The 27524-nt window shown below is 37.6% G+C and overlaps 1 protein-coding gene across 1 annotated transcript; it reads left to right on the top strand.

The window, feature by feature from the left end:
- Positions 1-358: 358 nt before the first annotated feature.
- On the top strand, positions 359-27480 carry tup (LIM1_Isl and LIM2_Isl domain-containing protein tup). The gene is made up of 6 exons (XM_034325352.2): positions 359-2515; positions 17759-17945; positions 19747-20051; positions 22904-23205; positions 23347-23553; positions 23653-27480. Exons 1-6 carry the CDS (start codon positions 2377-2379, stop codon positions 23887-23889), a joined length of 1377 nt encoding a protein of 458 aa, XP_034181243.1. The 5' UTR covers positions 359-2376; the 3' UTR covers positions 23890-27480.
- The last annotated feature ends 44 nt before the right edge of the window (positions 27481-27524 follow it).

The following is a 27524-nucleotide window of genomic DNA, read 5'->3' as shown; positions in this document are numbered from 1 at the left end:
AATACTATAAATATTTATATATTTAAAAAATTTTAGTAATAATATATTTAGAAAATCGAAAACAATTCTGTACAGCCTATCGTTGATATTTCAGAAAGTTAAAATTTTATTAAAATGGCGAGATATTTAAAAATGAAAGAAATAGATTTCACTTCGCACGATTATGAAATAACTAATGTCATTAAAGAACCATCCTCTTTAATAATTCGATTCACGCACGAATGGATTCGTCGAATATCTACTTCGAACATTCGGAAAATGAATATTAGTATAACGCTAAAAATTTCATACAAAGAAGTCGTCGAATTTTTGTGCCTGCGCAGTATTATTAACAACAAAAAAGGATATAATAATATCAGGTTGTCAATTAAATTACTGCACTTTTTCGTGCATTTTCGCTTGAAAACCATGGAAATTTTATAGCAGAGAAGGATTGGAAAATTGGAAAATAATTTAATTTAGTAAATCTCCAATATTACAAAGCAGCCAACGAAAAGAATTCGCTAAAACATAAAAGAAAAATTGAAAAATACTCGGTACAACAGAAAGTTCTAAGAAAATATTTTGAAAGGAGGAGAAGCTGAAAGAGCCCTCCTCCGAAACAAAGAACCGCCATGGAGAAAATCGAAGTCGAAAAGGAAACACCCGCGAATGTGGATTCGAACGTTCGAACGGATGGTGAAACAAAAGGATTCAAAGCAGCCCGGAACGCGGCGAATCAATAAAGCGGCAAGGAGATATTCCGAAGCATGCGACAAAAATAAAGGAAATCGCAGGAAACCTTCGTCGAACACCTCCGTCTACGAGCTCCTCCTCCAAAAGCGAACGATACGTGGATTCGAGAAGGAAGAAGGAAAGAAGAGTAGCGGAGTCGACAACAGGTCGTCGTTGAGTAGGGATAGATTGACGGACAGGGTAGAATGCGATTGAAGGAACGGTGTCCGGGAGCCTGTTAGTGTCTTTCGGTGGTCGTTCGATGGAGTATCCGGTATGGAAAGCCACGAGTCCGGAGGACCAAGATCGGTGTATCGGTGCAAGATAGAGAGAGACCGAGAGTGTGGCAAGAGGCTCGATAAAGAGAAGAGAGGAGAGGGTAGAGGTATACGAATCGATTAGGTCTGTCGGCCATTTTGTTGGCGGCTCGAACCGGCCAAGTGTCCCACAGCTGCCCCCAGGAGGCGTGGAAGCGACAGAGTCGACTCCATCGGGAGAACGAATGGTTCGACGTCTGCGTGGAAACGAGGCACGAATTCTCGCGAGCGGATAGGACGCGGTCTCGAGCTGCTCGGTGGAGGAGCGACCTCGGTAGTGGGGTCGAAGAGGTCGACCTCGGCGGTGGGGGCATCGGGTGGTTAGGTTGGGTGCTATAGCAGACAAACCGGCAGTCAGTGCCTCCCAGGGCCCCGCGCCGTTAGTTTCGTTGGTGTGTTGTGTCGTGTTACGTGTTCTCTCTTTCTCTCTTTTTTCTCTCTTTCCTTCTCTCTTTCTCTCTTTCTCTCTCACTGTTCCTACGAACCTCTCCCTCCCGAGCCCTCCTTTCCAACCCCCCTTTCTCCCTGATTTTTCGTTAACGCTACGAACCGTTCGCCGCGAGTGACAAGGGAATAATCCTACACCCGCGAGCAGCCTTTTTTCCCCGATGCTGATGGATGGTGCGTGGCGAGCAATCAATTTTTAACCCTACCATCCCTGTAGGATCGAGACGATCGCTGGATCGTTGGGCTTGGCCGATCGAATTCTCGATCGAGGAGGGGCGATTCCAGGGAATTCGCTTGGAAAGGATCGGTTAGTCGTCCGGGGGATACTCTATCCGGCTTGATTCGATGATTTTTCGAGGTCTGTGAAGGATCAAGGATCCAGATATTAGTTTAACGTGTGCGAAAATTCACTGATCCGTCGCTGGAGTGTAATTCCGCAACAACTATGGCTATGATGGAATTCTTCCGACGAACAGAGTGCGCGGATAACTTCGAGTAAGGTGACATTTAGCTAATTAAAAAGATTTGTGGACTGAGTACAGAGAATCCTGTAAGTGGTGCAAGGTTTTGATGATGAAATTAAAGGAATTCGTCGAAAAGGACATTAGGTAATTGTGAACTATCGCGTGTTTCATCGATGAAAAGGGACGACGAGTGAATTCTTTGTCGAAGAAGTGAAATTTTCTGATGATTAATCGGTGAAGATTAATAGTGTTACCTCGGTTCGACTATTGAATTCCCTCGGGAAGGGAGAGTAACTGTGGAAGTGGTGAGGGGTTGAAACACTTTCGTGAAATTCTGTCGAAAATAAGTAAGTACGACCGGAGGTCGTACTTGGCAGGAAGGCCTCAAGATTGCTCGAAAGTCGTCGAAAGAGGTGCGCAGGGCTGGAAGAGCGATGGAAATCGGGGGTGCAGCGATGCAGAGGATGGCCGCTGCCGGAGGGCCCGGGCCCCTCAGCCTTCAGGGCCCTCCAAGGTCAGTGAAAATCTCACCCGTTAACATACAGGACGAACCCGGTGACCTCACTTCCCAAAGTACGTATTCCTACTTTCTAAATCGTTATCGTCTGGTATTTCTTGCTTATTTCAAAAAGTGACACTTTATAGTTTCATCAAAGTGACATTTTGCACCTTTGACTGCAAAGGTTTTTAAAGTGTCATGGAATATAAATAATTTTTCAGTAATTTATAGCAATAATAAGAATTTTACGATAAAAAGAAAAGATAAAATTGATATTTTATTGATCGTGTTTAGAAGCAATGACATTTGTGTCAGGATAAAATAGAACTTTATTTATAATCAGAAGTTATAATAACAATTGAATTGAATTGTGAAATATCGATGGAATATTTTATAGTATCTATATATCGTTTATAATATGTTGTCGATGGACTCCGATTTTTATTCTTCTCTAAAAAGTAAGCTTTATCAGGTTCGATTGAAATTATATTATAAATCTAGCTAAACTACATATTCCAGCAATGAGATCATGCTCGAATTTAGGAGGAATTAACCTTGGTTTGAACAGAAAAAAGTGGTAGGAACATATGCATCGATAGTTTCAAGGATCTCTAATTTTTTATTGTCAATAATGTTGCTATTAATTTTTATTACACAGATCAAAGCTATTCGTTTCATCGCCAACACAAAAGTGTTGGTCGATTCGCTGAAATTCGCGGCCGACGGGAATTTTTGCCAATTGCATTGCACCACCTATCAATATTCTACCAATTATTTTTATTTCTTTGTTGTTCCTAATGATATTTCAATATCTCATGGCATTTTCATTCATCATTTATCAATTTTTAATGACTGTACATCAGCTGGTCCTTTTTATCCCTCAAGTACCGAAGATTTTAATAAAAATATCAAAGATTCAGTTTCTGTATTTCAATGAAACAAAGCAATTGGGATGCAATTTTCTTCAAATAATAGAACCAAAGAACCATACTATTGTAGAACATTACTGTATTAGAGGAAAGGGTTAATGCTTCCTGCTCATAATTTCACCCCTTTGATATTTTTATATTATAACAAAGACATCTAGCAAGATAGTCAAATTCAGTGACATTTTTTTTTACTTTCACGTTCGTAAAGGATTGGAGCAAAGAATGCTTCCAAAAAAGCCACAGAAATTTGACCTGTCAGTGGTTGGACTTTAAATAGCAACGTCAGTGGTCGTCGTGAAAGCCACAAGTTCGACATCATTCCTTAGCTCAATCGAGAAATACGTGGACTACTAAAAAAATAATGATAGTGCATTTGAAAAAACTGTTTTATGGTACATTTTCAAGAATCACCTGGAGTCAACAAACTGTACCCCCAAGCCCTTATCAAAATCGCGTGCTAAAATACAGTATTTCGTTACATAAATAAGCCATGATATTATGTTAATTTAGCGAAGAGACAAGATCCCATAATTTATGTCATGCTTATAGGATTTCGCTATTAATTCGTATGTGAAGAAAAAGTAAAAGTTGTACTGATAGAAACTAATGAGGCTGATAACAGTTGTCATAAGGCTTCACTGCAGGAACTACAAGTAGTAACTATGCAGTCCATAATTATCAAAATTCATTGAACAATTTTATTTAAAACATAGTAGATAAAACGTAGTAGATAGAGGTTGATTCGCAATTCGGACGTATTTTCGCCGCGCGCAACAACCGCTAATTTTGATTACAATAGGCGTTCTATTGTCTGAATGCACCACTATTCGGGCATTCTACTATCTGAAGATTCTACTAGTCTCGACTGGAAAATTTTGTTAGTTTTGAATAAGGTTCTTCGTTTATTTTGCTAGCAGAAAAGCCAGGACTCTCTCAGAAAAATGATTTATTTTCATTTGTTCGAAACGATTTCTTCGGACGAATAAAAGTGATTAAAGCGTCGGCATGTACCGTGCATCCTCGCAATCAGATAAATCTGTTGTAACCATAGAATATTCAGTAGCGTGTGGCGATTCAACGATAACTTTCAATCGTTCAACGTTACATGCTGTTAAGGCAACTCGTTTAACACGTATTTCCCGCGTTTTGTAGACGATTATGAATTCTATACGTCGATCGTAATTACTCCAACGAAACACTACCATCTAGCCATTTATCTCGTCTAATTATGATCATGGTACCGATGAGAATCCATATGCAATTTATCTCTCCCATTTACACTTTCAACCCCATAGAAAGTTTCATTTTAAACAGAACATGTTCAGTTTCTTTGTTTATTATTCAGAATGTTGACAAATGCAGCTCTTTATTCTGTAAACAAAAAGAGATAAAAATTTATTGAACAATACACAATGAATTATTTTAATCGGTGAACTTAAAATCAAGCGAGACGAAGAAGAAGAAAAGGAGATTTGAGCAGATCGTTTGATTTCGAAAAACTATTTAGAGCGGTCCCGAAGACCACAGTCTTAGTTCGAATTCCTCGAATTCACTTCATTTGTTTCTACTTAACTGCCGAATAGCCGACCGCCGAATCGGTCCACGGGTGCAATCAGAAATAAACTCAAGCGAATTCTGTCTGTCAGTACGACCGTTTCTAATAGCGACGATTTTCGAAACGCTGGAAAGCTGTGCACAATTATTTCTACCAAAATTTATGCTCACAATCACGATCGCATAATTCGTTGCTTGAATTTTAATCGAAAAAGTACAGCGATAATATTTTCTCCCCAAAGTAAACCGTAAGATAAGTTTCGAAACAATGTTGAAGAATATAAATAAGATTGAATTACGTGGGTGAAGGAATAATTTAACCGTCGAAATATAAATTGTACACCGTTCAATTAACGTTGCTCCCTTATCTTTCTCATGCCATACATTTTACTCGGTTGCTGAACGAAACCGGGAGAAAAATGTCAGAAAATTTACAAGATTTCACAAATTCCCTCCGGTAGCTGAGGAAAGAAAGTTTTTTTTTCCCGGCTGCCACCGAGTAAAATGCAACTTGCGTCGGTTTTAATTAACGGCTCATACATTTGCATGATTAGACGCTAAAAGTTATGCGATATCAGCATTCCGTGCATCGAAAGCGACTGCGACATTAATGGTGGGGATTCCTCTCGCTCCACCGTTCACCGACGCGTATAACTTCGCTTGACGTTGCCTTTAAAATATTTAAATATCTGCCTTCGCCCTTTCCTCTGACACGTAAAAAAAGAAAAATTAACATCATTGAAAGAAAAAAAAAAAAGAAAGAGTTGCATTTGTTGGAGAACCTCGGTGTCTTAAGGACACCTGGGCACTTTTAAAATAATGCCATTTGAAATATTATTTTAAATAATTTTATTATTTCATTTTTAAAGCACAATTACGTTATTTTGTTTAAAAATCTAGTATGAATGAATGTTTGATGAATTTCATTTGTTATAATTAATAATTTTAAACGTAGGAATTGCTTGGTAAATCGTTCTATTTTCCTGGAAATATCCACATATCCACATACGTTTTCCGTCTATCTAATCAGAAAAATATACTAAAAGAAAAAAGAAAATACTTATTCGGGTATGTTGCTTTGCGTAATCACTATAATTAAAGTAATTTCCTATCGACCGCATATTTGCATGTAATATGTGCAGCAAAAATGTAGAAAACAGAAATTAGCCTTTGAAAAGGTAATACAGCTTTATAAACGAGCAAAACTTAAATAAACTTATTAGAATTTCGTTCGAGATAAATTTATTATGATGAACTTATTCTTGCAGCAGGTTCGAGTGCACAATGCTGTTGTGATATAAAATTAAAATAGAACCACGTGGTTCTAACGTACAATGCAATAGTATTTAATATAGTTACTGTTGTAAAAATAAATTACGAATCAGATGATTATTTTCTTCACGTCACTTTTGACTTCCAATTCTTTTGTAGAAAGGTTTTAATAAATAAAGATATTAGTATTGGATGCAGATGAAAACTTTGTATTGCTATTAAGGGTGTTCATCGTTATTTTGAAATCAAACTTATTAATGTGATTTTATAATGAAGATACATATATAATATATTCAAGGTATAATTGTACAAGGCTACTTTTAAAGGCAGTATTATTTTTACAACAGTGAGAGATAATTGTTATGACGTTGAATTCGTAAAAGCGATATTGATTTTAGATTCGTAGATGCAGAAGAGAATTTCCATACTTTAAATTTGAAAATCAATTCTTAAATTTTTTATATTTATAAACTTTGACAATTTCCGTCTTTCCATTTCCGTATCACCGATGATTTACAAGATAACATGTACTTTCTGATAAATATTTCCCAACACTTGCACAAATATTGAAATTAACACTGATTAATTTGATGGCGAAATTTTTCAAAAAATCTTCTGTTTGGCACTTGACTGTCATTAACTCTTTTAACTCTTAGGTTAAATCTATCCCCACATCAATTAGAATATTTTATCACACTTATTATAAATGGAATAATAAAAATATAAAAAGTGCATAGGAATGAGAAATGTTGGATGATAATTTTCATAGACAAGCCGATGATTTACAAACGAAGGGGTGTGTGGGTCGAAGGGACACCGAGGACGTAGGTTTAGGTGGAAATCATCAGCCGATTAGAGTGCAGATGTTCTCATACGGAGATTATGAGCCGTTTCCACCCTCCGCAGTGCTCCTACGGGGTTCTTGGCCGAATGGGGCCAGTTCCGAGGGTGGAATCGGTATAACTCGATGGGGTGAGCTTGATTGAATTATCATGAGTGTTTGCGGAACGGCGGCCTGCAATTGAATTAAGCCTTGGCTCCTTTTTCTATCGGCGCACGTAAACATTTATCAGTGTCTTGCTAGCAGCCCTTGCTTTTACTCTTAATCGATGCTTTCGGTTTGTTTCGACCAACTATTGAGATTGTCGAAACGATAGTGCAAATCTGCAATAAATATGAAATTTAGAAAAATAATAAAGTAGCGTGAATGATAATAATTCTGAAAACGATCTATACAATTTTTCTTTCTATCTCGTAATCGATTTTTTTCTGGACACTGTTAGGTTTAAATTAAATTAAGCTGTCCATTGAAGCGACGAACTCGTGAGAACAACGTGATAATTTGTCTTCATTTCGAAAGCTATTAGTATCCGTGAAAATCGAATTTTCCTCGCGTAAAGTTTCCCAGGAACGAACCCTTCCTTACTACGACTTCAACTATTCGAATAATTTGAATATTTAGAATTTATTTCAAAAAATAATAATTTTCATATCGACTATATACGAAGTAGTTGACCTGCAGTATTTTCTTCGATGATCTAAGAATAATCGTTGAACGATCGGTTAGAAGAACTAATGATAAGATTTGATGCAAGAGCGAAGTAACGCCAACTTAAAGAGTACAATAAAATATCAAATTTTATCATATTGTGAATTATACATATTCATTATTTCAATTATGATTCGAAAAAAATTCAATTTCTCGTCTTTCCAAACTAAAAATTCAATTTCTATAATATCTATATTTCACAAACGTAAAAAATTCGTGTGACAGAAGATTAATGACTCAACGAATTAGAAAAATAATTACTGATAATCATGTATGTTTTTTAGAAATCAAATTTCTCTTATCATTTGTAAATTATTATCAGTACATTATAATGTTTTGTTAATATCAATAATACGAGTGTTGAAAGTTTAATAAGCCAAACACGTGCCAATGAAGCTTGACTTTCCCCAAAGCATTTGATACGTGAGAAAAAAAGAAGAAAAATAGAATATAATCGTGACGTTGGATCAACGTTGATGACGCGAAACATACTTGTCATTTTATCAGACAGTTAGTCAATTCGTCGGTCCTGATAACAGCGATGTTATCGAAACGTCTGATACTGAAAACAGTTTTTCCTTCGAAGCGGTCTGGCTTTGATCTGTCGAAAGCAGCACCGATTTCTTTTCGGTATTAGTAATAAGCGAAGGATGTCTTCGATCGCTGATAACCATGTGTACCGAGTGATTAGGCATTACAAATCAGGGAATGTCGTTTTTTTCCATATCTCGATTGTGTGGACACGGCACCTATTTCATCGTATTATTCCGGTTCTTATTTCATCTACACTCCCGTCAAAATGTCTGCTCTGCGAATTCTAATTTCAGAATTAGATTCGTTAACCCTTGATCAGCGTCTATTTAGGGTCTATTAATCTAAAGTTAAATGTATAATTCTTGAACGAAAATCCGGTTATGATACAGAGTGTAGTTGTGAATGGGGTGGAAGAAGGCAAATTGGGCCCATAGTGTAGGATAGAGGCGAGCAAGAACAACGGAATGAAACGGAAGGACAGTGGTCCGTGCTCGTTAAAGCGAACTAATGATGGGACCATATCGATTCAGTGTCGTAAACCCGAAACCTGGCGCCGGCGTTAGGGCCCGGAAAGCTCGGTTTACAATGGTCGCAAAGAAGGTCCGTGGGCTGACGGGAGTCTCGTGGGGCCTTCTGGACATCGTTCTCCCAAAAGCGGCCAAATGGCTCGTCGATGACCATAAGCTGTAAAACCGTGTCGGAATAGTGGTCGATGTGCCAAGGTCTGCTTCTTGTCACTGACGCTAATTCCTGAAGAGAATTAGGAAGCCCATACTCGATGATATTACTGTGTAATGACACCGGGAACACGATGCGACAACGATTCGAACGTGAACGTCATTTTGTATCGTCAATAATTTATTCAACAACACGATGCCACGTCTGGAAAATTTCGATAAATTCACCCTCGTCGACGATTATTTCCCACTGCAAATTTCCTTTCGAAACCTCCGAAAGTATTTTTCTGCAAATCGATGTGAATTTTGTTAATTTATTCAATAACTCGATGTGACATTTCGCAAAATTGAAATATATTTCTCATGTCGTTGATGATTATTATTCCAGTGAAAATCGGGAATTATTCTCTGGCGAATTGAGCATTTTTTGTCCAGAGAATCGAGGCTCTAAAATTCTGATTTTTTAGATCAAAATATTTCTCAATCGAAATAATTAAAAAGCCAATAATAAAAAGCAAATTACTTTATTTAATAGTCCTTTAAGTAACTGACCGATGAAAGTTAAAGGAAGATTTATGTTTATATTCAACTACTTTCTTATTTGCATTTCGTTATCAAGATCATAAGTTGAAGGATGATTTAGGGAACAATAATATTTATATTATTGCAAAAGTATTTTAACCTTTCAGATCGTAAAATTACAACCATTTTAACCTGTTGATTTAACTATGACAATCCTATGTCCCATAACTATGCGGTACTAAAAATACACTTAACAAAGATTTACAACCTGTACTTTATTTAGTAATCAAACGGAAGAGAGTTTTAAAAATAGTTTATGGAATAGTGTTTTATTGGTTTTCATTCAAATGACCTACAGTGTATTGCTTCTTGCAATTTACTCGTTTGTAAAAAATTGGCGAATAAAAAAGAAATTCTTGGAATTTCAATTTACACAGCCAGTTACGTTAACTGTGTTCGTTTCGGAATTTCATGAATATTTGTCGAAATTTTATTAGCAGTGCAATAATTAGCATAACGAATAAAGTAAACTTTGTAAAATCGGCAGCGATTCACAAATTTTTCCATATTTTTGGAAAAATGCAACCGTAAAGCCGCTGTGTAAATTTACGTCAGTCAATGAGCAATATTTTACTTTGCACACGAAAAAATACTACAACTGAATAAATTTTCTGAAATAAAATCACTTTATCGCGTAATACTTTCACAAAACTTTTGCAAACAATCGTGGTAAGAGAATTTTATAATTTTTTAGTAAACCAACATACAGATTGTGCAATTTTTATTTTTAAAGAATGGAAATTTTATTCTAAACAAATTTCAATCGAACGGGTACAACTTGTATCTGTTTTTCAGTACATACACTTAGGCGGTGACCGTATGAAATCAACGATCGAGCAACTGGCGATCTCTTGTCCTTCTGGTTAACAAGTCAGGTGCACGATTATGCACTCTTCAAGCCTGAACATAGAACGAAGTCGAAAAGGATAAGGTGTAGCCAGAACACGAAAACGATTAGGATCGATTCGTGTGAAAAGAAATTGCGTTGGTCCACCCACGTCGAGCTTATAAATATTGAAAAGATAATGTGTATCGATAGGTATATACTCGCGTTTTGTGTTTCTCTTTCGTTCGATCAGTCCGGAACTCATTAAAAAAAGAATTTTTAATTTCTTAATAGGGGCATAATTGGTTCTTCTGATCCTTTCCTCCTAATTGCGGTACTGCTCTAGAAAGTGTATATTTTCAAAATCTGCTTACTTTGGAAGAATTAAATAATCTTGACGAAGGTTTCCATCAATGGTAGAAATTAATTAACGAACACCACTCTTATTCAAAAAACAAGCGCCGGTCTTTCATCTTCGTTAAAAAACCACATATTTTAATAATCTGCGCGGAAAACTTGAAGGCACGCACTAACAGAAACCGAAACTGTCGTGGAAGCCGAGGGTGCTGTTCGTCCCGTGGTCCGGGTGAACATTATCCGCGCGGTTTCTCGAACAAATCGAAGTACAGCCCCTCGGCGAGATAACTCGGAATAATTTCGCCGGTTCGCGCGTCAAAGTATAAATACGACGGATCGTGCGAGCTTTTTCGCGAGCGTCCAGAACGAAGACGAGCCGAATTTCGAGGAACCGGGTCGCAGTCACACGAATTAGAACCTGCTCTCGGGCGACACCGGGGCGCCGGGTGGACGCAAAGGAATGCCAGCCGGACTGATAAAAGCCACGGACAACACCTACATAAATTTCGGCCCCGGGGATATCTAAGGACGACCTTTCGTTCATTTAAGTATACATCCTAAATTTAGTGCTAGCCACGGTGCTGTATCGGCCTCCATTGGATACGAGAGGCGCCTGCTTTGCGTGCAGCAGCTCCGTCGCGACGCCGACGTTTCGGTAACGTTATCGCTATTCACTCTCTTTCTTTCTATCCCTTCGTCTTGCTATATTACTTCCAAGCGAATCGTTAGGAACGAGCTGGATACACGCGATCAGAATTCTGGTGTTGCTTTTTAAGTAATTGTGGCAAGTCTTAATTACGTGGTTAATGACGGTGAGGTAGGGTAAATTGGGACTGAAAATAAATAAGATGTAATCAAGATCAATTAAATAATAAATAAAAAATTTGGATTATCTGGAATCTATTTGAAAATAAAAATTACACCTTGGTTAATGAATAGAAGAAAAGTCCGTAAGCAAATCAGTAACATAAAAATGAGTCTTGTTGTAACGTTAGTTACAGAATGTATAATAAAGTAGCTCATGATGTAACGTAAAACGTATCTTAATGACAATGAAAAATTCATGAATCGCGTATTGAAACATGCATACGAATAAGTCGAAAAAAAAGGAGCAAACCGGTCACTATTATCATTTCATTTCATTGCAATTAGTTATCATTATTCGTACATCATCGCTACACCTGCTTTGTTACGTTTCAAATTACTTATTATCATTAGTCTCTATATAAAATTCCTGTTATAATGTAGATACTTCATTCATTCAAAAAAATGTCAAATTTGTTTTTATCTACATTATATAGGAATCGTTAATTATTAACTTGAATTTCAGAAATATAAAATTTCCAAATTTTTATAGAACTTAGCCATCTCCAGAAAAATCCTAGTTGCATCAGTGGGTAAAAAAGCAATTTTATTTAATATGATATTTTTCTATCGTTTTCTTTTAATTATTCAAGCATATCTAATTTGCGGTGGCGATCACCTAAGGGCATTCAAAATGAGGAAAATCCCCGACTCGCTTGAATTCGGAAGGAGCAATACGCGGCTTATAAATGATATTCGACGAACGCATTTTACATCCGCGCAAGCATATACGGTATCCACGAGCGAAGGCTGAAGGTATCCTTAAGGCTGGACTCGCGACTTGTAAGGTGCATTCCCGATCCTGCTACGAAACCGGCCGAGCCGCACAAAAAAAGGGAAATAATTAGCGGAGGTGTTAATGAAATACCAAACAAACGCCGTGGGACACCGGGTCGGCGCCTCTGAACTGCCAACCAGACATCCTCGACACAGTCCACGGCGCCGTTTTCTTTTCCTCGTCCTTCTGTAACACTGCAACCGCTACTCTCCTAACGTATCTCCTTGTTCCTGTTTCCCCTGACACCCTCCCGCCCTCCTTCCTCCGCGTTTCCGATTTACCTCGCTATGTTTCATCGGACACTCTTTTAACCATTCACGAATTTTTGTCCACTTTCTCGAGGAAGAATGCATCTGGTCCTCTCGAAAATCCACGTCGTTCCTTTCGAACCAAACAGTTAGGTTTAGCATTCGATATATCTTACGATCGATATTTAAGTTTTGTAGAATAATCTGTAATTTTATTTTATTTCCTCTCAGACCTTATTTTTCTAAATATGATTGTTTTCTTTTCAACTCGTATAAAACGATGGATATCCCTTGACAGTAGATGGGAGCCGCAGAAAATATGCTGAATTTAGAACAGGTAGATAAGACGAAGGAGAGGAGTGGAAAAATAAAAAGGAACGTAAATAGAGTAAGAGGACCGAACAAAAGTGAAACGAGAAAAAAATAGTGGGATAGAGGGAAAAAGGACGAAGGAGGTATCTTGGGGTAGCGTGTTACTAAAAGAGCGAAGGAAAAAAAAAAGGTACGGTTAAGGGTGTTTGATCAGCAGGTCAGAATTCGAATATCGAGTATCATAATTTACATATCTTCGTTAAGGGTGTCGGAAGGCTCGCAAATTAATCGAGGAACGAAACTTGTCATTTCTTTTGAAGTATCATATACGAATGAAAAAGAAACTTGAACTCGTGAAAAATAAATTTTATATTTTCTACATAACGTTGAACTGTTATCAACAGATTAATTGATTTTTAATTAAACATTAATCGGTGGCGATTGATACACATTGTACGCCTATCACGGCGTCTCTCGATTGCTCTTGAATCGTTGTAATATTTAAATGGCAAATTGAATATTTTATAACCGAAGCCGCGTGGATCGCATGCATTATTCATGCTTTCCAGAAATCGTACACCGTCGGTGCAACGTGATGTCAATTAAGCATTCATTATTACCGCATATATTATAAAGTCGACTTCGAAATGTCAATTTTTTCCATTTTTCTAAACGCGGGTCGATGTTGCCTCGCACCAGGATCGGTATACTCTTTATTTACTCTCTTAACGAGTTGCTCGATAAGTCTTTGAAAACACGCCAAGTGTTTCCGTCTTACGCCGTATAAGATTCCTCAAACATCGCAAAGGTCGTTCGGTTTTCAATTTAAATCCTTGTGATCGGTAGCTATCAGTTCAGCTTCAGTCTTCGGTCAAATTAGACTTCCAGCCTTAATTTTGACAATATATTAATATTAAAATTCAAGGCTAAACTAAAATTCAATTTGATACACCTGTCAACCGTACGATGTTACAGAAAGCAACGATGTATCCAAGCAAATATCTAGAGGATTGTGAATTCATCATAAATCGGATCATAAATCCGAGTGTGTTCCATATTTATAAGAGACAGAGAGGAAGCGAAAGGTGCATCGATGCACAGCCAGCTCTCGAAGATACGACGCGGTTGTCGTCTCTGGAAGCTAATGGGACGCCGCCGACACTCTCCTCTCCTTCGAATCTCTTTGATCCTGGCCGAACTTGCCCTTGCCTTTACCTCCGCCACTCCTGTCCTCCTTGTCCCTCCTTGTCCATGCTTCTGACCTTATCCACAGCCTCCTCGGGATTCTTCATGGTGGTCGCGAGGACTCACTGCGTGTATACGGTGTTGTAGAGAGGACATCCGGTAGAAATGATCGATTTTTGCATCGCCTGGAAGCTCGGTCGTTTGTCAAATTCTACTTTGTATCTCGTGTCATTATCATGGGCCACGAATTGAAGGAGATAATTATTTTTCCTTTTACATTCTTTATTATTGTAATTCTCTTTTCTTCTTACTTTTTTTATTAATTTTAAAAGAAGTAACTTGGATATCTCTGCAAGAAATTGGTTATAATTTCGAAATAGTAGTGGCAAATTTATTTATTTTTTATTATTTATTAATGAAAGAGGAGGTTTATAAAAATTTTTTATTTATCCAGGGAATAGTGTATTATTCATTGGTACACCTAATATATGTCTGACTGGTCAGAAAAGGGTTAAATCTTATCCACACGTGGTCGAGGCGATTCAGGGTGGCCGTAAATCTCAACCCTTTTTCCACGCGCATTTACATCTGGCTGTACGCGCTGGAACAAAGCAAAAAGAATGAAAACTCATCTGTAAGCTTATCCGCGCTATCGTGTATACGGTGCGTGTATGTTCTTCTTATTTTCCAACCGGTCAGGAAACGTTCGAGGGACCGTGTTTTTACCGGTTTCGAGGTAAAACTTTCGTCAAGTCGGAAGCTAAGCCGGATGGTGTTTGTTCCATCGTAAAACTTACAGTGTCTCGATCACTTCGCCCTCCTATACTTCTTTTTTTCTTAATCATTTTCTTTTTATTATGTGAAAATCGCTTTCAGAGAGAAATAGAATTAAAACTTCAAAATTTCCATTCGGATTTGCAAGTTTTAATAATTTATTAACTTCTTCAAAGTTAATATAGCATTAGACATTTGTTGCTTTCAATATAGTTCGACTTCTTCTTGAAATAAGCTGATAGAAATTTCACACAGTCTTTTACGTCAATTTTCTTCAAGTACTAGTCTCTAAAAATTATCAATTCGATTCAATGATGTCCAGACCAAATGTCTATATTAATTATAAAAGAAGGAAAGAAAAAAATTCTTCAAACTTTCTTTCATTTCTATTATTTTGTCCATCCTGCGGATTTTTACCAACAGAAAAGGTGTCGTTTATCAGGGTGCAAGGTTCTACTTACTATTTCAACCAGTTGTTACAAGAACGAGGTCGTATTGTGCAAGTACGATCGTTATCGTGTATGACGTATAGCACATTCTGTTTATACTTATCAGACGATAATGTAAATTGCAATGTACGCTTAACTTTGGATGTAGTACAAAAGTTAACGAAGACCAGCCAATTGATAGAGAGATATCGTAATTGTCGATGCCTTGTTTCATGAACGTGTAGAATATTATAGGTTTGCTATTTGTAAAATGAAGATTTCTCGATATGTATATTGATTTTTGTGAAATAGAAAACTTATTTTCAATATGAAATATACCTTATTTTCATTGATAAAAATAACAAGTTTTGTAGTCGTGTGTTATAGATAAGGTTTAATTATGCAAGTATACAACATGAGTTTCCAAGTATGAAATATTAAACAAAATTCCTTCTGAGATACATTTAATTTTCACATTAATAATTCAGTGATAGTGAAGTGCAAATAACGTCTGATAGAAAAATATGAAAAATGAATGCTTCTGGAGAATTTATCTCACTGGTAGAAATAACAAGGAACAGGTGGTATAAACTTTATTTTCTATACAGTCATTATAAATTCACCAAAAATAATAGAACAAACACTTTATCTTACAATCTCGTTGTGATCTAAAATTAGAGATACTTGAAATTTCTGTTTTTAACACAAATATTTTCGAGACAATTCATAAATACTATTAGATCAGTGAATTACATTTTACGATAGGTTCTATGAATCAAAGTTGCATGCGTTCCAACTGCAAGCAAGACTGTAACTGCACATATAATTTCTCATATGCAGTTGCTGTCTCTTTACAGAAACCATTATGCAATATTCATTGCTGCACATTTCATTCGTGGCATTTATTCTGTTGGATACTAACATACTTTATTGTGGCAAAATAAATTAAAGAGCAACTTATTGTCACCTGAATGTGTATGCACTTTGAGAAGTGCAGTACAATATTTCTTACTGGACTGTAATTATAATTTATGTAACCGGCCAATCACCTGGCTCCGTTAACTTCAAAGGCATAAAATACATTTTGTTTTTATAATTTTGATTTACTACGGCTTAAGATACCGATAATAAATTTTCATTACACAATTTAGGTGCATTCCTATTACTTTAAGTAATAAAACTTTAAATAGGCTACTTTGAATTCGAGTTACAAATCTCGAAATCCGCCATATGGACCAAGAAAAAAGACACTAACGTCACAAGCTAAAGATGAGAATATTCCAAGTAAAAGGGGAAGGAAGAACGAAATAAATAAGCTGAAATAAAAATGCAACAGAGTGGGTATGCGGAGGAACAATATTACGACAGGCGTCAAATTTAAGGGCGAGTAGAATGGGCTGACGGGGATGATGCACCGAAATTTATCGAACATCTCTCGCCGATTCGCCGATAAGACGTCGGAGAGGCACGGGAGTGTTGAGTGTGCAAAGGAGAAATGCATTTCGCCGAAGGAGGCAAAGAACCTGCGCCGACTCGATGGTTTCAAGCTCGGCAAACCTGGGCGGAGTTTCGAGCTACCGAGCTGAAAGTGCACCGCCCAACTTCGTCCCCTGTTCGTCCTTCTGTGTTCACCATTCCCCTCTTTCTCATCTTCCCACCCTTGTCAGAATTTCTTCTTTTCACGGTTTCGCGTCTGCAGCGCGCAAACGCGCCCCGACCGACGACTAATTTCAGAACGATCCACAACAGTGGGGCAACCACCGTAGCCACGTCTATACTCTTTCATTTTCTTTCATTTTTTTCATCATATTTTCGACGATCAGTGAAATTTTCTAATGACGCGATGGAATTCATCATCGATATTGAACGATAGATATGAAATTGACTGCGTACGAGGGTTGTGCGACGGTTAAATCAGATCTCTTCAACAATAGGGTCCTCCAAACCCCTTCGTTCTTTTCCACCGCGTTAAAATACGCCTTATCAATAGGCACTCACTGAAGTCTCGACTTGCCCACTTTTTTGCACGCATCCCGCTCTCGAAACAAAAGATGATGACTGTAATTTTCGCGAGAAGTGTCCGTATTGACGGCACAAATGACGCGGTTTCGAGCTACGCGTTTTCAATGCTACGCCGATGGAAGAAAGATGAAAGGGAGAATCGTTTTATGCAGATATTTAGTTGAAAGAATGTTCCTTCGGCAATCCATTCGTGGAGACTTTTTTAAAAGAGTCAAAATTAATTGAGGTACTTATCATCAAAGGGATGCGAATGATAGTTTTATTATTTATCATATTGTATTTGATGATTTTCAAGGATTTCAAGAACTGTCACTTGCAACCCTTTAATTCCAAGTACTTCCATTAACTTTATGTGTTTATGTATTTTTCTCAATTAACAATAATTTTGTAACATGTGTAATTAACAGATATTTCTTTTATTTTCAGAGAGTACAAGCTCACACTGTGTGGGATGCGGTGGACGGATACATGACCAGTGGATTTTGCGGGTTGCACCGAATCTGGAATGGCATGCAGCTTGTTTGAAGTGCGCGGAGTGCCAACAATTTTTGGACGAGCACTGCACCTGTTTCGTTCGGGATGGGAAAACCTACTGCAAACGAGACTATGTTAGGTAAGAAATTGTCGGAAGAACAATTGCATGGTCATCGGATTGGCGCAATTAGGTAGGCAACAGAGCGGGCCACCGCGAAAATGCGAACTGGCCCCCTCGCATTTGCAAACGACGGGATTGCAGAAAAGTAAAAAAGAAACGCGACAGTGAAGGGAGGAAGCGATGAAAGTAAGAACTGACAGAGGGTGTCTTCAGTGTATTTTTATCTGGAGATTCAGAAGCCACCGTATGCGCTCGAGGAAACGCAACTGCAACAAAAAAGTGCAGTTCACACGTGGTTGCATCGAACGTAAAATTAATATCTGTCGACGTCGAGGAAGCTGTTTAACTTGCGTAAAGGGTGAAAACAAACGATTGATTTATTACATGTTTAATACATTATTATAAAAATATTATACAATTTTTATTTTGTGCATTATTCAATCCATAGAATATAACAAATTAGGAAAAAACGATAGAAAGCAACCCTAACAGATAGAAACAAAGAAGTCAGAGCAAGGTTTGAAAATCTCGCAGGGCTGAAACAAGCCTCGATGTTCAACGTAATCTAAAACGAGTGGGGTCTTCAAGAAAAAAGACGAAACTTTTTCAAACTCGTAGCAGATTCATCAGCACGAACCCCAGACAACCTGCGCCAAATATTTTTCTCTTTCGTGGACAGGCGGTTTATTTGCATTGATCCATCGAACGTCGAAACGCCTCCGAAACGACGAAAAAGAAGAAGAAGACTGACATATCCGGTCGACACGGATTTGCCAGGCCAGAGAGACACCGATGACAACTGTTTGTTGTCTCTGTCGCCTCGTTCGAAAAGTCGAAACAACGAGGGTAAAACGTTTCCTTCTGGGTGATCCTCGTTCCTCGAGTAAATTCGGTCAGAGAGGAAAGAAACGTAAAAAGTAACAACAGATCTTACCGTCGCGCAATAAAAGTTTTCGAAGTCAGTTATAATTAATTTTGTTATGGCAATAGAATCTTTTTTTACGTTGAACCAACTTCCTTTATTAACCAGTATCCTGGATAATTGCAGTTGTAGCATGTCCTATCACACATGAACATTTCCATCGTATCAGTCATCATGTTCATATGAGAATAACAATAGCCATTCTACACCAACGCGATTGTCAATTATTAGCCATAAAGTATGATTTATTAACGTTACCTTCGATTCAACACCACCAAGTGTTATTCCTCTTTTTCTTAACAATAAATCATTAAATAAATTACGCTGTACTATGCTTCGAAAAGACAACATCGTCCTGTATCTAGTTTAGTTAATTATCGAGAGAACTCCCCGATACAATTACCGGAGCAATTGATAATTAACTGGTTACCGTCCAAGCTAATTATGCATCGTACAGAACTTTTATTTAATAAAATTCGACAATTTAGGAGGCACCGCTAATGAATGCAATTTACCTCGTTCGGAGAAATCAGGTAGCCAGTCGAGTACAGCTAGCTTAAAAACCGATAATTAACTACTCGATACCGGTGTGCAAGCTAAATTTCATGGTAACGTGTAGACGAGAGTTGACGCGGATAGAGGCAATAAATAAATTCACGAACGAATTTACGGGAGAAAGATGGTAATTTCAATTACGATACTTAACGGAATTAGTAGGGTTTTCGAATTTTCAGGTAAACGCACACCCCTACCATTTTCAGATAATTAAATTTATTTAAAATATAAAGATCTCTAGTTTCCGTGGCAATAAAAATCACGGGATATATTGTCACGCGGAAGCATACGATTTAATATTGAAACTTACAATTTTCACTTACGAAGTGAAATTTGTTGCAGGCTGTTCGGAACGAAGTGCGACAAGTGCAGCGAATGTTTCAGCAAGGACGATTACGTGATGCGAGCGAAAAGCAAGATTTATCATATAAAGTGCTTCCGATGTTCGGCATGCATGAGACAACTAGTACCTGGCGATGAATTTGCCTTGAGACAAGACGGTCTTTTCTGCAGACACGACCACGATGTCCTCGAGGGTGGGAAGCTTTGCTCAGGACCCGGCGGTGTACCTGGAAGCGAGAATAACAACAACGCATCCCTTATGAATAATAATCATCATCTGCACCCGAATGACGGCTCGATATCCGGTAAGAAGAAAGTATTTCCCTTACAAAATTCTTAATTCTATAAAAATCAAGGAAAAATTGGGACCCACTAGAGTAATCAGGAGGGTCAGAAGGTTCGTTCCTTCTATGCCAAAATTTAATTATACATAGTTACAAAATTTTTCAGTACATGGAAAAGGAATAGAATATTAGTTGTAACTTACTTGTGGATTACATTGTCCGGGCAGGAAGTATCGGAGCACAAAGGGCAAATTTGCGAAAGGGGTAGAAACTCAAAGGGCCCTTGTGACATCACGATGTTTTGTTAGGATCACGGGTCATAATTAGGTGTTGATAATTGAAGCCGTTAAGACCCGAAAGGCTTGACCACTTCCCTCCTACGCGGCAGGATTACACAGGATTAGTGTTCCTCCAGCTAGCCTTCCTAATATGTCCGTGCACACATATTGCCTGGCTTGACTGGATTAAATATCTAATAAGGCTCGTAATTTAATTACGCCGTGTAGTTTACGTCGTGTTACGTTACCGAGTTTGCAAACACTGTTTAGTGAACACTGCGAGACGTCTTGGAAAATTGATAGGGAAGGGTTGTTAAAATCATATCATCAAAGATATGCTATTCATAATCGCTGAAAATTTTGAAAAATTAAAAAAATGCCCAAGATTTATCCTCAGGGCAGACTGAAGGCATAGGGTATCTCTTGGCACAGAGGGTCGTCAGAGGTCCTGATGATTTATTATTTCTACACAGAAGACGTATACTATTACTAATTCATTATTTACATATGCCAACGATAAATTACATTTAGACGGTCGTTCTAACAGCATGACACGACACTGGTTAATCGGTGATAATTGAAAATTGTATAGCAACGCGGTACAGGGGTTAGTTGAAACGTCCTCTTCTAATTCTCGCGTAAACAATTACGTAGAGACGCGCGCGTATTTTCCATGGTGCTTGTCACTCGAGTATTTCTCTTTTTATTTTTTTTTTTTTTATTTTTGTATGGAAATCGTTGCGCCTAAACGTTTTTTCCGATGCAAGGAAGCACGGGCCACCGAACGACCACGACGACCAGTGGTTTGACAACTCTTTAGAGAGGAGCCGAGGTGTCAAATGTAACATCTCTCTGCCAACTACCGTGGTACATAACTACGCACGATCTCTTTCACTTCTTCTTTTTATTTATGAAGGTTTATTCAATTCCGTCCCTACGTTCGGGAGTCGTTTCCTTTCTATCCAGTTTAATGGGAGGACCTGTTACGACCCTGCAAGAGAAAATGAGAATTCGGTTTCCGAGACAAATTGTACATTTGTTGAGTTTGATCAAAGCGAAAAATTAACGAGAATATTTAATCGACCAATGAGGTTGTAGTAGGAGGTTATCATCAATTCAAATCTAAGATACACAAAATTTTATTTTTAAAGTCGTAGCCTTAAAAGTCGTTAAAAAATACATTAAAGTTTCACCGATCCCCTCCGTACGTGGAGGAAAAAAATTTTTGCTCATGGGCACATTTAAAGAACAAACTCTTACATCAAACAAGTAGCCCCACAAATACCGCTATTACCAATAAACGTCGTAATAATAATCGGTTTCACGTTCGACACGAGAGGTTTCCTCTTCTCTCCTCCACGAATTCTTTCGATCCACCTCTCTTCCTCTGTCCCTCTCTCGCGGTTCTTCCTTTGTGGCCACTTATTTGGTTAGGACGCAAAAATAGGCGCAGGATTTCGTTTACTCGGTCGCCTTTTCGTCTTACCGTCCGCAAACATTCGATTTCGTGCGACTACCAAATCCTTTCGAAGGACACCGCCAAGGAAACTGGATCCTTATCGCGGCACGAGTTACTTATTACTCGTTAATTGGGAGTTAATGAAATTCGACGCTCGTCCCTCGTCCACCCGTTTACATATGGGTTTCGCTGTTTGGTCGGCTGAAAAAGTGTCCGAAAGGTTCCTGCTGGACTCTTTTTGTTTTTTTTTTTTTTTTTTTTTTTCTTCCCGCTACCTTCCACCGCTGATCGATGCGACTAACAAGGGGGGTTGAACCTAACTAAAAATTTGGACGTTGCTCTTTCGTTCTTCTTCCTTTTTCGACATAAATATCAGGCAATTTTTAGTTGGTCGTTCGATGATAATGAATCCGATAAACCGTGTAGTACAGTAGAATCTCCTGTATCCGAACACCCATTATCCAAATACCCTAATATCTGAACAGACTGTCACCTTGTAGCGTATCCCTTTTCTTCTTTCCTTTTTCGTACAATTATCAAAATGAATTCTGGTCACAATTAGAGGTGAAATTTAAGTAGCTACAGTGAAAGGTTGGTTGTTTCAAATAATTGAAGCCCTAGTTTTTGAAATGAAGTGAAAAATGTAAAAGTTCTGAAAGAACTTTTATTCTTTCTTCTCGGAGCCAATAGCGATCCGTAAATCGGTCAAAGTTTGCTCATCGACAATATTGTCCGTGGCCTCTCGAATACGCAGATGTTCTCCATCCGCCATATTGAATCACTATCCGGATCTCCCATTAGCTGGGAAAGAAGGTTTCACAGGACCGGTTAGGAAGACAGTCGCAGCCTCTGCATTCTCCTGATTTACCTCTTCCTTGGGAAGTGGACTTTTTTCCTTTTAATTACTCACCTTCTAATTGCTCAAAGATCTTTAAGTCTAATCTGTAAAATATTTATGATCATCTCCACGTGAAACCTCTAAAAATTGATATAACATTGAATATACAATAGATGAAACTGTGTTGCAGAAAAAGTGATGGCAAAGAAGGAAAGAAGAGAATAAGAAGAAAAGTTGCTTGAAAAATAAAGGAATCGAAAGATTAACGTCAATAACCATGACGTCGGTTTGTTCGCAGATTCCGGCTCCGAAAGTGGATCGCACAAAGCGGGCGTGGGTGGCACCCGAGGATCGGGCGGCCATAAAAGCGGCGGTGGTTCAGATGGAAAACCGACTAGAGTTCGTACTGTTCTGAACGAGAAACAACTTCACACTTTGAGAACTTGTTACGCCGCAAATCCACGGCCGGACGCGTTGATGAAGGAGCAATTGGTCGAAATGACGGGCCTAAGCCCGCGCGTCATCAGGGTATGGTTCCAAAATAAACGGTGCAAGGATAAGAAGAAGACAATCGCCATGAAACAGCAGATGCAAGAAAAGGTGAGTACATAAATAAAAAATAAATAAGGAGAATTTTATTTATTGCGATAGTATTAAATCTGTGACTGTGAAATCTGTGAATAAGAAAATAAGGTAATTACCGTTCAACAATTTAACGAATCCAGGTATTTTTTGTAACAGGATGGCCGTAAATTAGGCTTCGGTGGAATGCACGGAATTCCTATGGTAGCCAGTAGTCCCGTGCGACACGAGAGCTCCATAGGAATGACGCCACTCGAAGTGCAAGCTTATCAACCACCATGGAAAGCCCTATCTGACTTTGCCCTTCACACTGATCTGGACAGGTTAGATCCCAACACGCCCTCTTTCCATCATTTAGTATCACAGGTAATTTATTGATTAAAAATATCTTCGTTTATTTTAGATTGTAGATACATGTTCAAGGAGATTGGTTATTTGGTAAAAATCCGAAATATTTGATTTCAGATGCATGGTTACGACCTTCATAGCGGGCCACCACAATTACCACCGCCAGGGATGCTCGGTGGACCGATGAATGACGGTGGAGGTGGCGGGGGTGGTGGTCCATTGCCACCCCCTGGTCCACATCATCCTAGTAGTGGTGGTCCAGATATGGGCCAACATCCGGACAGCACCGATAGCTATGTAACTTACCTAGAAAGTGACAGTGATTCCCTTCATCACGATACAGGAAGTCCATAGTGCTGTGCGGTGTGGCCAGAACGAAAGTGTCCGCTTTCTTCGTGGTCTTCTTTCAACAAGTGCTTGAAAAGAATAGTAATTTGAGAGAATAACTAGGGGTGAAAAATGAACAGTTTGTAAACTTACTGGAATTTTTCGTGAAATAACTTGACCTTCTTTGCACCTGATGAATCGACTGTCCTTTTTTAATGAAGATAAGGTTTGTTTCTTAGGGATTGAACCATGATGATAATGAATTTTTTGTGCCATAAAATTGATTAATAATTTTCATTCAATTTTAAAGCATCTCTAGCAGAAGGATTCTGATACATGATTGTATCACAGAGAGGAGTGAAATCATTAATTACCTGAAGATTCGTGTTGGAATAAATTTTTATGCTCAGAATCCGTAATTTTTGTTCATAATAGGAAAACTGACATATCATCAAATAAATTCTGTTAAAGAATGAACATTAACTTTTTTCAGTTTTTTATAGATTACAAAATTGCTGCGTGAAAGGGTTAAGGACACGTCTAGTTCTCAATACAACAAAAAACCAATCGCAATGGAAAGAAAGATCAAATTTGCGGAAACATGAGCTTAAATAGCGAACGATTGAATGCTTAAATTGACAAGATCTGTAAAAGAAGAAATGTGTGACTGAAAAAACTCATTTTTCGTTTTTTGATTCGAAACGAATGAAATTGATAATTACCCAATGTATTATTTATCCAGATGGTGAAAATCATGATGCTCGATGTTTCGCAAATAAACATTTTAATCGTGAACGAGAGAAATTCGCTTGTACATCACGAATGTATCCGTACACGAGAAATCTCAGGTAGAATGCGCATGGCGATGAGAAACATCGGCAATCGGGATTGTTCAAATAAAAAATTGAATATTTAACAAAATACTTTCAATAATCAAACGATCGTAAACATGATTATTGTAGTTTGCAAAGTGAGCGAGAGAGAAAATGCATTGAAGACAATTAGTTTGATTATTTATGCAAAATAATTTGCTGACGTCGAAGAAACCCACCTTTGTGCGTAGAAATTGTGGATGATAATTGATCAAAAATGAAAGAACAGTTCGATCTGTTGAATGAAACTTAATTATTTAATTATTTAATAAATTGGTAAGACTTTTAATTTGATTGTTATACAATTTTGATGGGTGAAGGGGTGCAATATTGTCCAGCTATCATTCAACGAGAGACCGTACTTCCTATATAACGAGCTTCCGGTTGTTCTGCGCATGTTAACTCTAATTGGTCCAAACACGCTTCTTCTGCGCATGCGCGTCGCGGTACTGCGCAGCATACGCCGCGCCGCGATCTTATATTCAGTATATTTTTCGAACTTGGGGAGTGTGATTCTTTTGCTCTGTTTTCATATTTTTGTATAATTATAAAGTGTCGCAAAGTGTCACCACCTGCTACAACATTGGAAATAAGAGTAGAGGGCTTCACTGAATTACGCAAAACAGGTAGGATCTCTCGTTGAACGATTAATAAGTCTATTGACGTTTCTGCAAAAATCTTTTTTCAACAACATGGCGCTGCCATAGGTCGGCTCACGTGCGTCTGTTTGTCATAGCACATGTCAAACACGTTTATTTGTTTTACAACAGATACTGTAACGTTATTGTTCCATTATTGCAACATTACTGTAACAGAAACAGGAAGTATTACATACCAATGCAGATACATAAAACTTTCATAGACAATTATATGAATATATACCATAAACATGGCTTCCTCCTTTGGAGATGATTTAAAAAATAACATTTAATATCCGAATTGCTCATAACTTGAAATTTGCAACTTGACAAATTGCAGATACGTCAATTAGTCTTAATAGGGCAAAATAAACGTAGCAAAATTTTCTCACCTCCCTCTCTGAGGAAGGAACGAGTGTAAATTTAAGTTTCCAATATTTTATTGCAAACATAGGATTGCATTAACCACGCAAAATGTGTATACGTATCGAACGTTTCGGAATAAAGGAACTTGAGATTGTTTCGAACTCTGTTCTGCGCGGTGAGGGAGGTTGTATGCTTTCGATGGATTTTATTTGTTGATTAGTTTCGATTTAGTCCGTTCGAATGACCAAAGAATGTTTTTATCGGCAAAAACAGAGAGAAAGAGAGAATGACGACGCAGTATCGTCGACGGGGTTGAACGAGTTTTCTTGTTCAAATAGAAAATGGAAGTCGAGCTGGATTCATGACAAAATAAAATATTTATTTCGAGTAAATATTATGTAAATAAAAAAAACACGAGAGATGTTTAAAATAAAGTAAAGGTGAAATTGACTAACATTGTTCTTTTCTCTATTTTTCTTGTGTCACTAATATTTTATTAAACATTCTATTTTTATTTAGAACATTTATAAATATAAAGTCATTCCTATTTTTTCGAACATATGCTTCCATTTCGATTTCCTTTTCCGAACAATAAATCAAATAATATTCTTCTGCAATTAAATAAAATTGCATTTCTGATAATAGACCACCATTACAACATTAGCAAGAATTGACAATCAAATCTAGAAATCTAATTATGAAAAAGAAAATACAATTACATTAAATTTTTCCATGGTATCGTTTCGTTTCTTGAAACCAATTTGCCACAATAAAACACTAATATTATTAATAATGAAGGGTAATTTAAAGCAAGATCCAACTCTGTCTCGATTGACTGCGTCACATTGACTAACAAAAGAACTCGACACTGTAAATAATATGATTGTGTCCATTGTAAATTTGGATCACGGTGTATTGCCAGGCGCAATTAATTCATAATATCGATACACTTACGTATAAAGGATTTAAAAGGCAAAAAAAAATGTCGCCAAGTACATAATATCGACGATAGCACATTACCCCGATGTACGTTGTATTTGTAAACGCAGGTATGTACATTCGATAAATACCAAAGTGTACGGAGCTTCATGTGAATACGGGAAATGCACTGAATTGTAAATAATATCTTCTCCCCCCTACCCCTACCTTCATTGTCGCTAATTAGTGGTTCGTTTTAGTAGTGATTCGTTTAGGTGTTTGTCTAGGATCGTTCTACCATCACTCCTCTTGTAATGTATGTACATGTTTCGAAAAAAAATGGGGAACCACCGTAGACCTAACGTTTTTCGTAATCCAATTCGGATCGTCTTCGGATTTGTATGATATTTCTATACCGGCGCACACGTAATAAACTGTCCAATTAAACTATTGGTCTGTTGATTGATTTTCAACCAGGATCCTTTCCTTGACGATTTATTATCCATATTGGGCCAAGTCTTGGCTCTAAAATGACTCCGGAAATGGAGACATTCCAAAGATTTTAAGATTAGTCTCGTCTTTTTTGATGGAATTTTATACTTTTTTAAAAGTCATTAGATGAATTTTGTTATTCGCTAGAAAAGAGCATTGATACTTGGGTCGAAATTTGATTAATTCAAAAGATAATTTAGGAACAATTTGGAATTTTTTTTTTTAATTTTGCACTTTTCTTGACGCCAAATTTCGTGTCTTGCTATTCTCTACAAAAAATTACTAAGGTACTTGGGTCAAAAATTGATTAGTTTAAAAGATATCCCAGGGAGAGACCGCTAATTTCTTTCAGTAGAAAGGTAAAAACAAGATACAA

Source organism: Osmia lignaria, chromosome 5 (assembly GCF_051020975.1).
Source record: "Osmia lignaria lignaria isolate PbOS001 chromosome 5, iyOsmLign1, whole genome shotgun sequence".
Classification (NCBI taxonomy): domain Eukaryota; kingdom Metazoa; phylum Arthropoda; class Insecta; order Hymenoptera; family Megachilidae; genus Osmia; species Osmia lignaria.
This window is presented reverse-complemented; position numbering and strand designations above follow the sequence as displayed.

Excerpts from the sequence above, each read along its gene's own strand:
- tup (XM_034325352.2), top strand. The coding sequence starts at position 2,377 with ATGGAAATCGGGGGTGCAGCGATGCAGAGGATGGCCGCTGCCGGAGGG. Across the intron at positions 20,052-22,903 it reads GAATGACGGCTCGATATCCG|ATTCCGGCTCCGAAAGTGGA; the intron begins GTAAGAAGAAAG and ends GTTTGTTCGCAG. Across the intron at positions 23,554-23,652 it reads TCCATCATTTAGTATCACAG|ATGCATGGTTACGACCTTCA; the intron begins GTAATTTATTGA and ends ATTTGATTTCAG.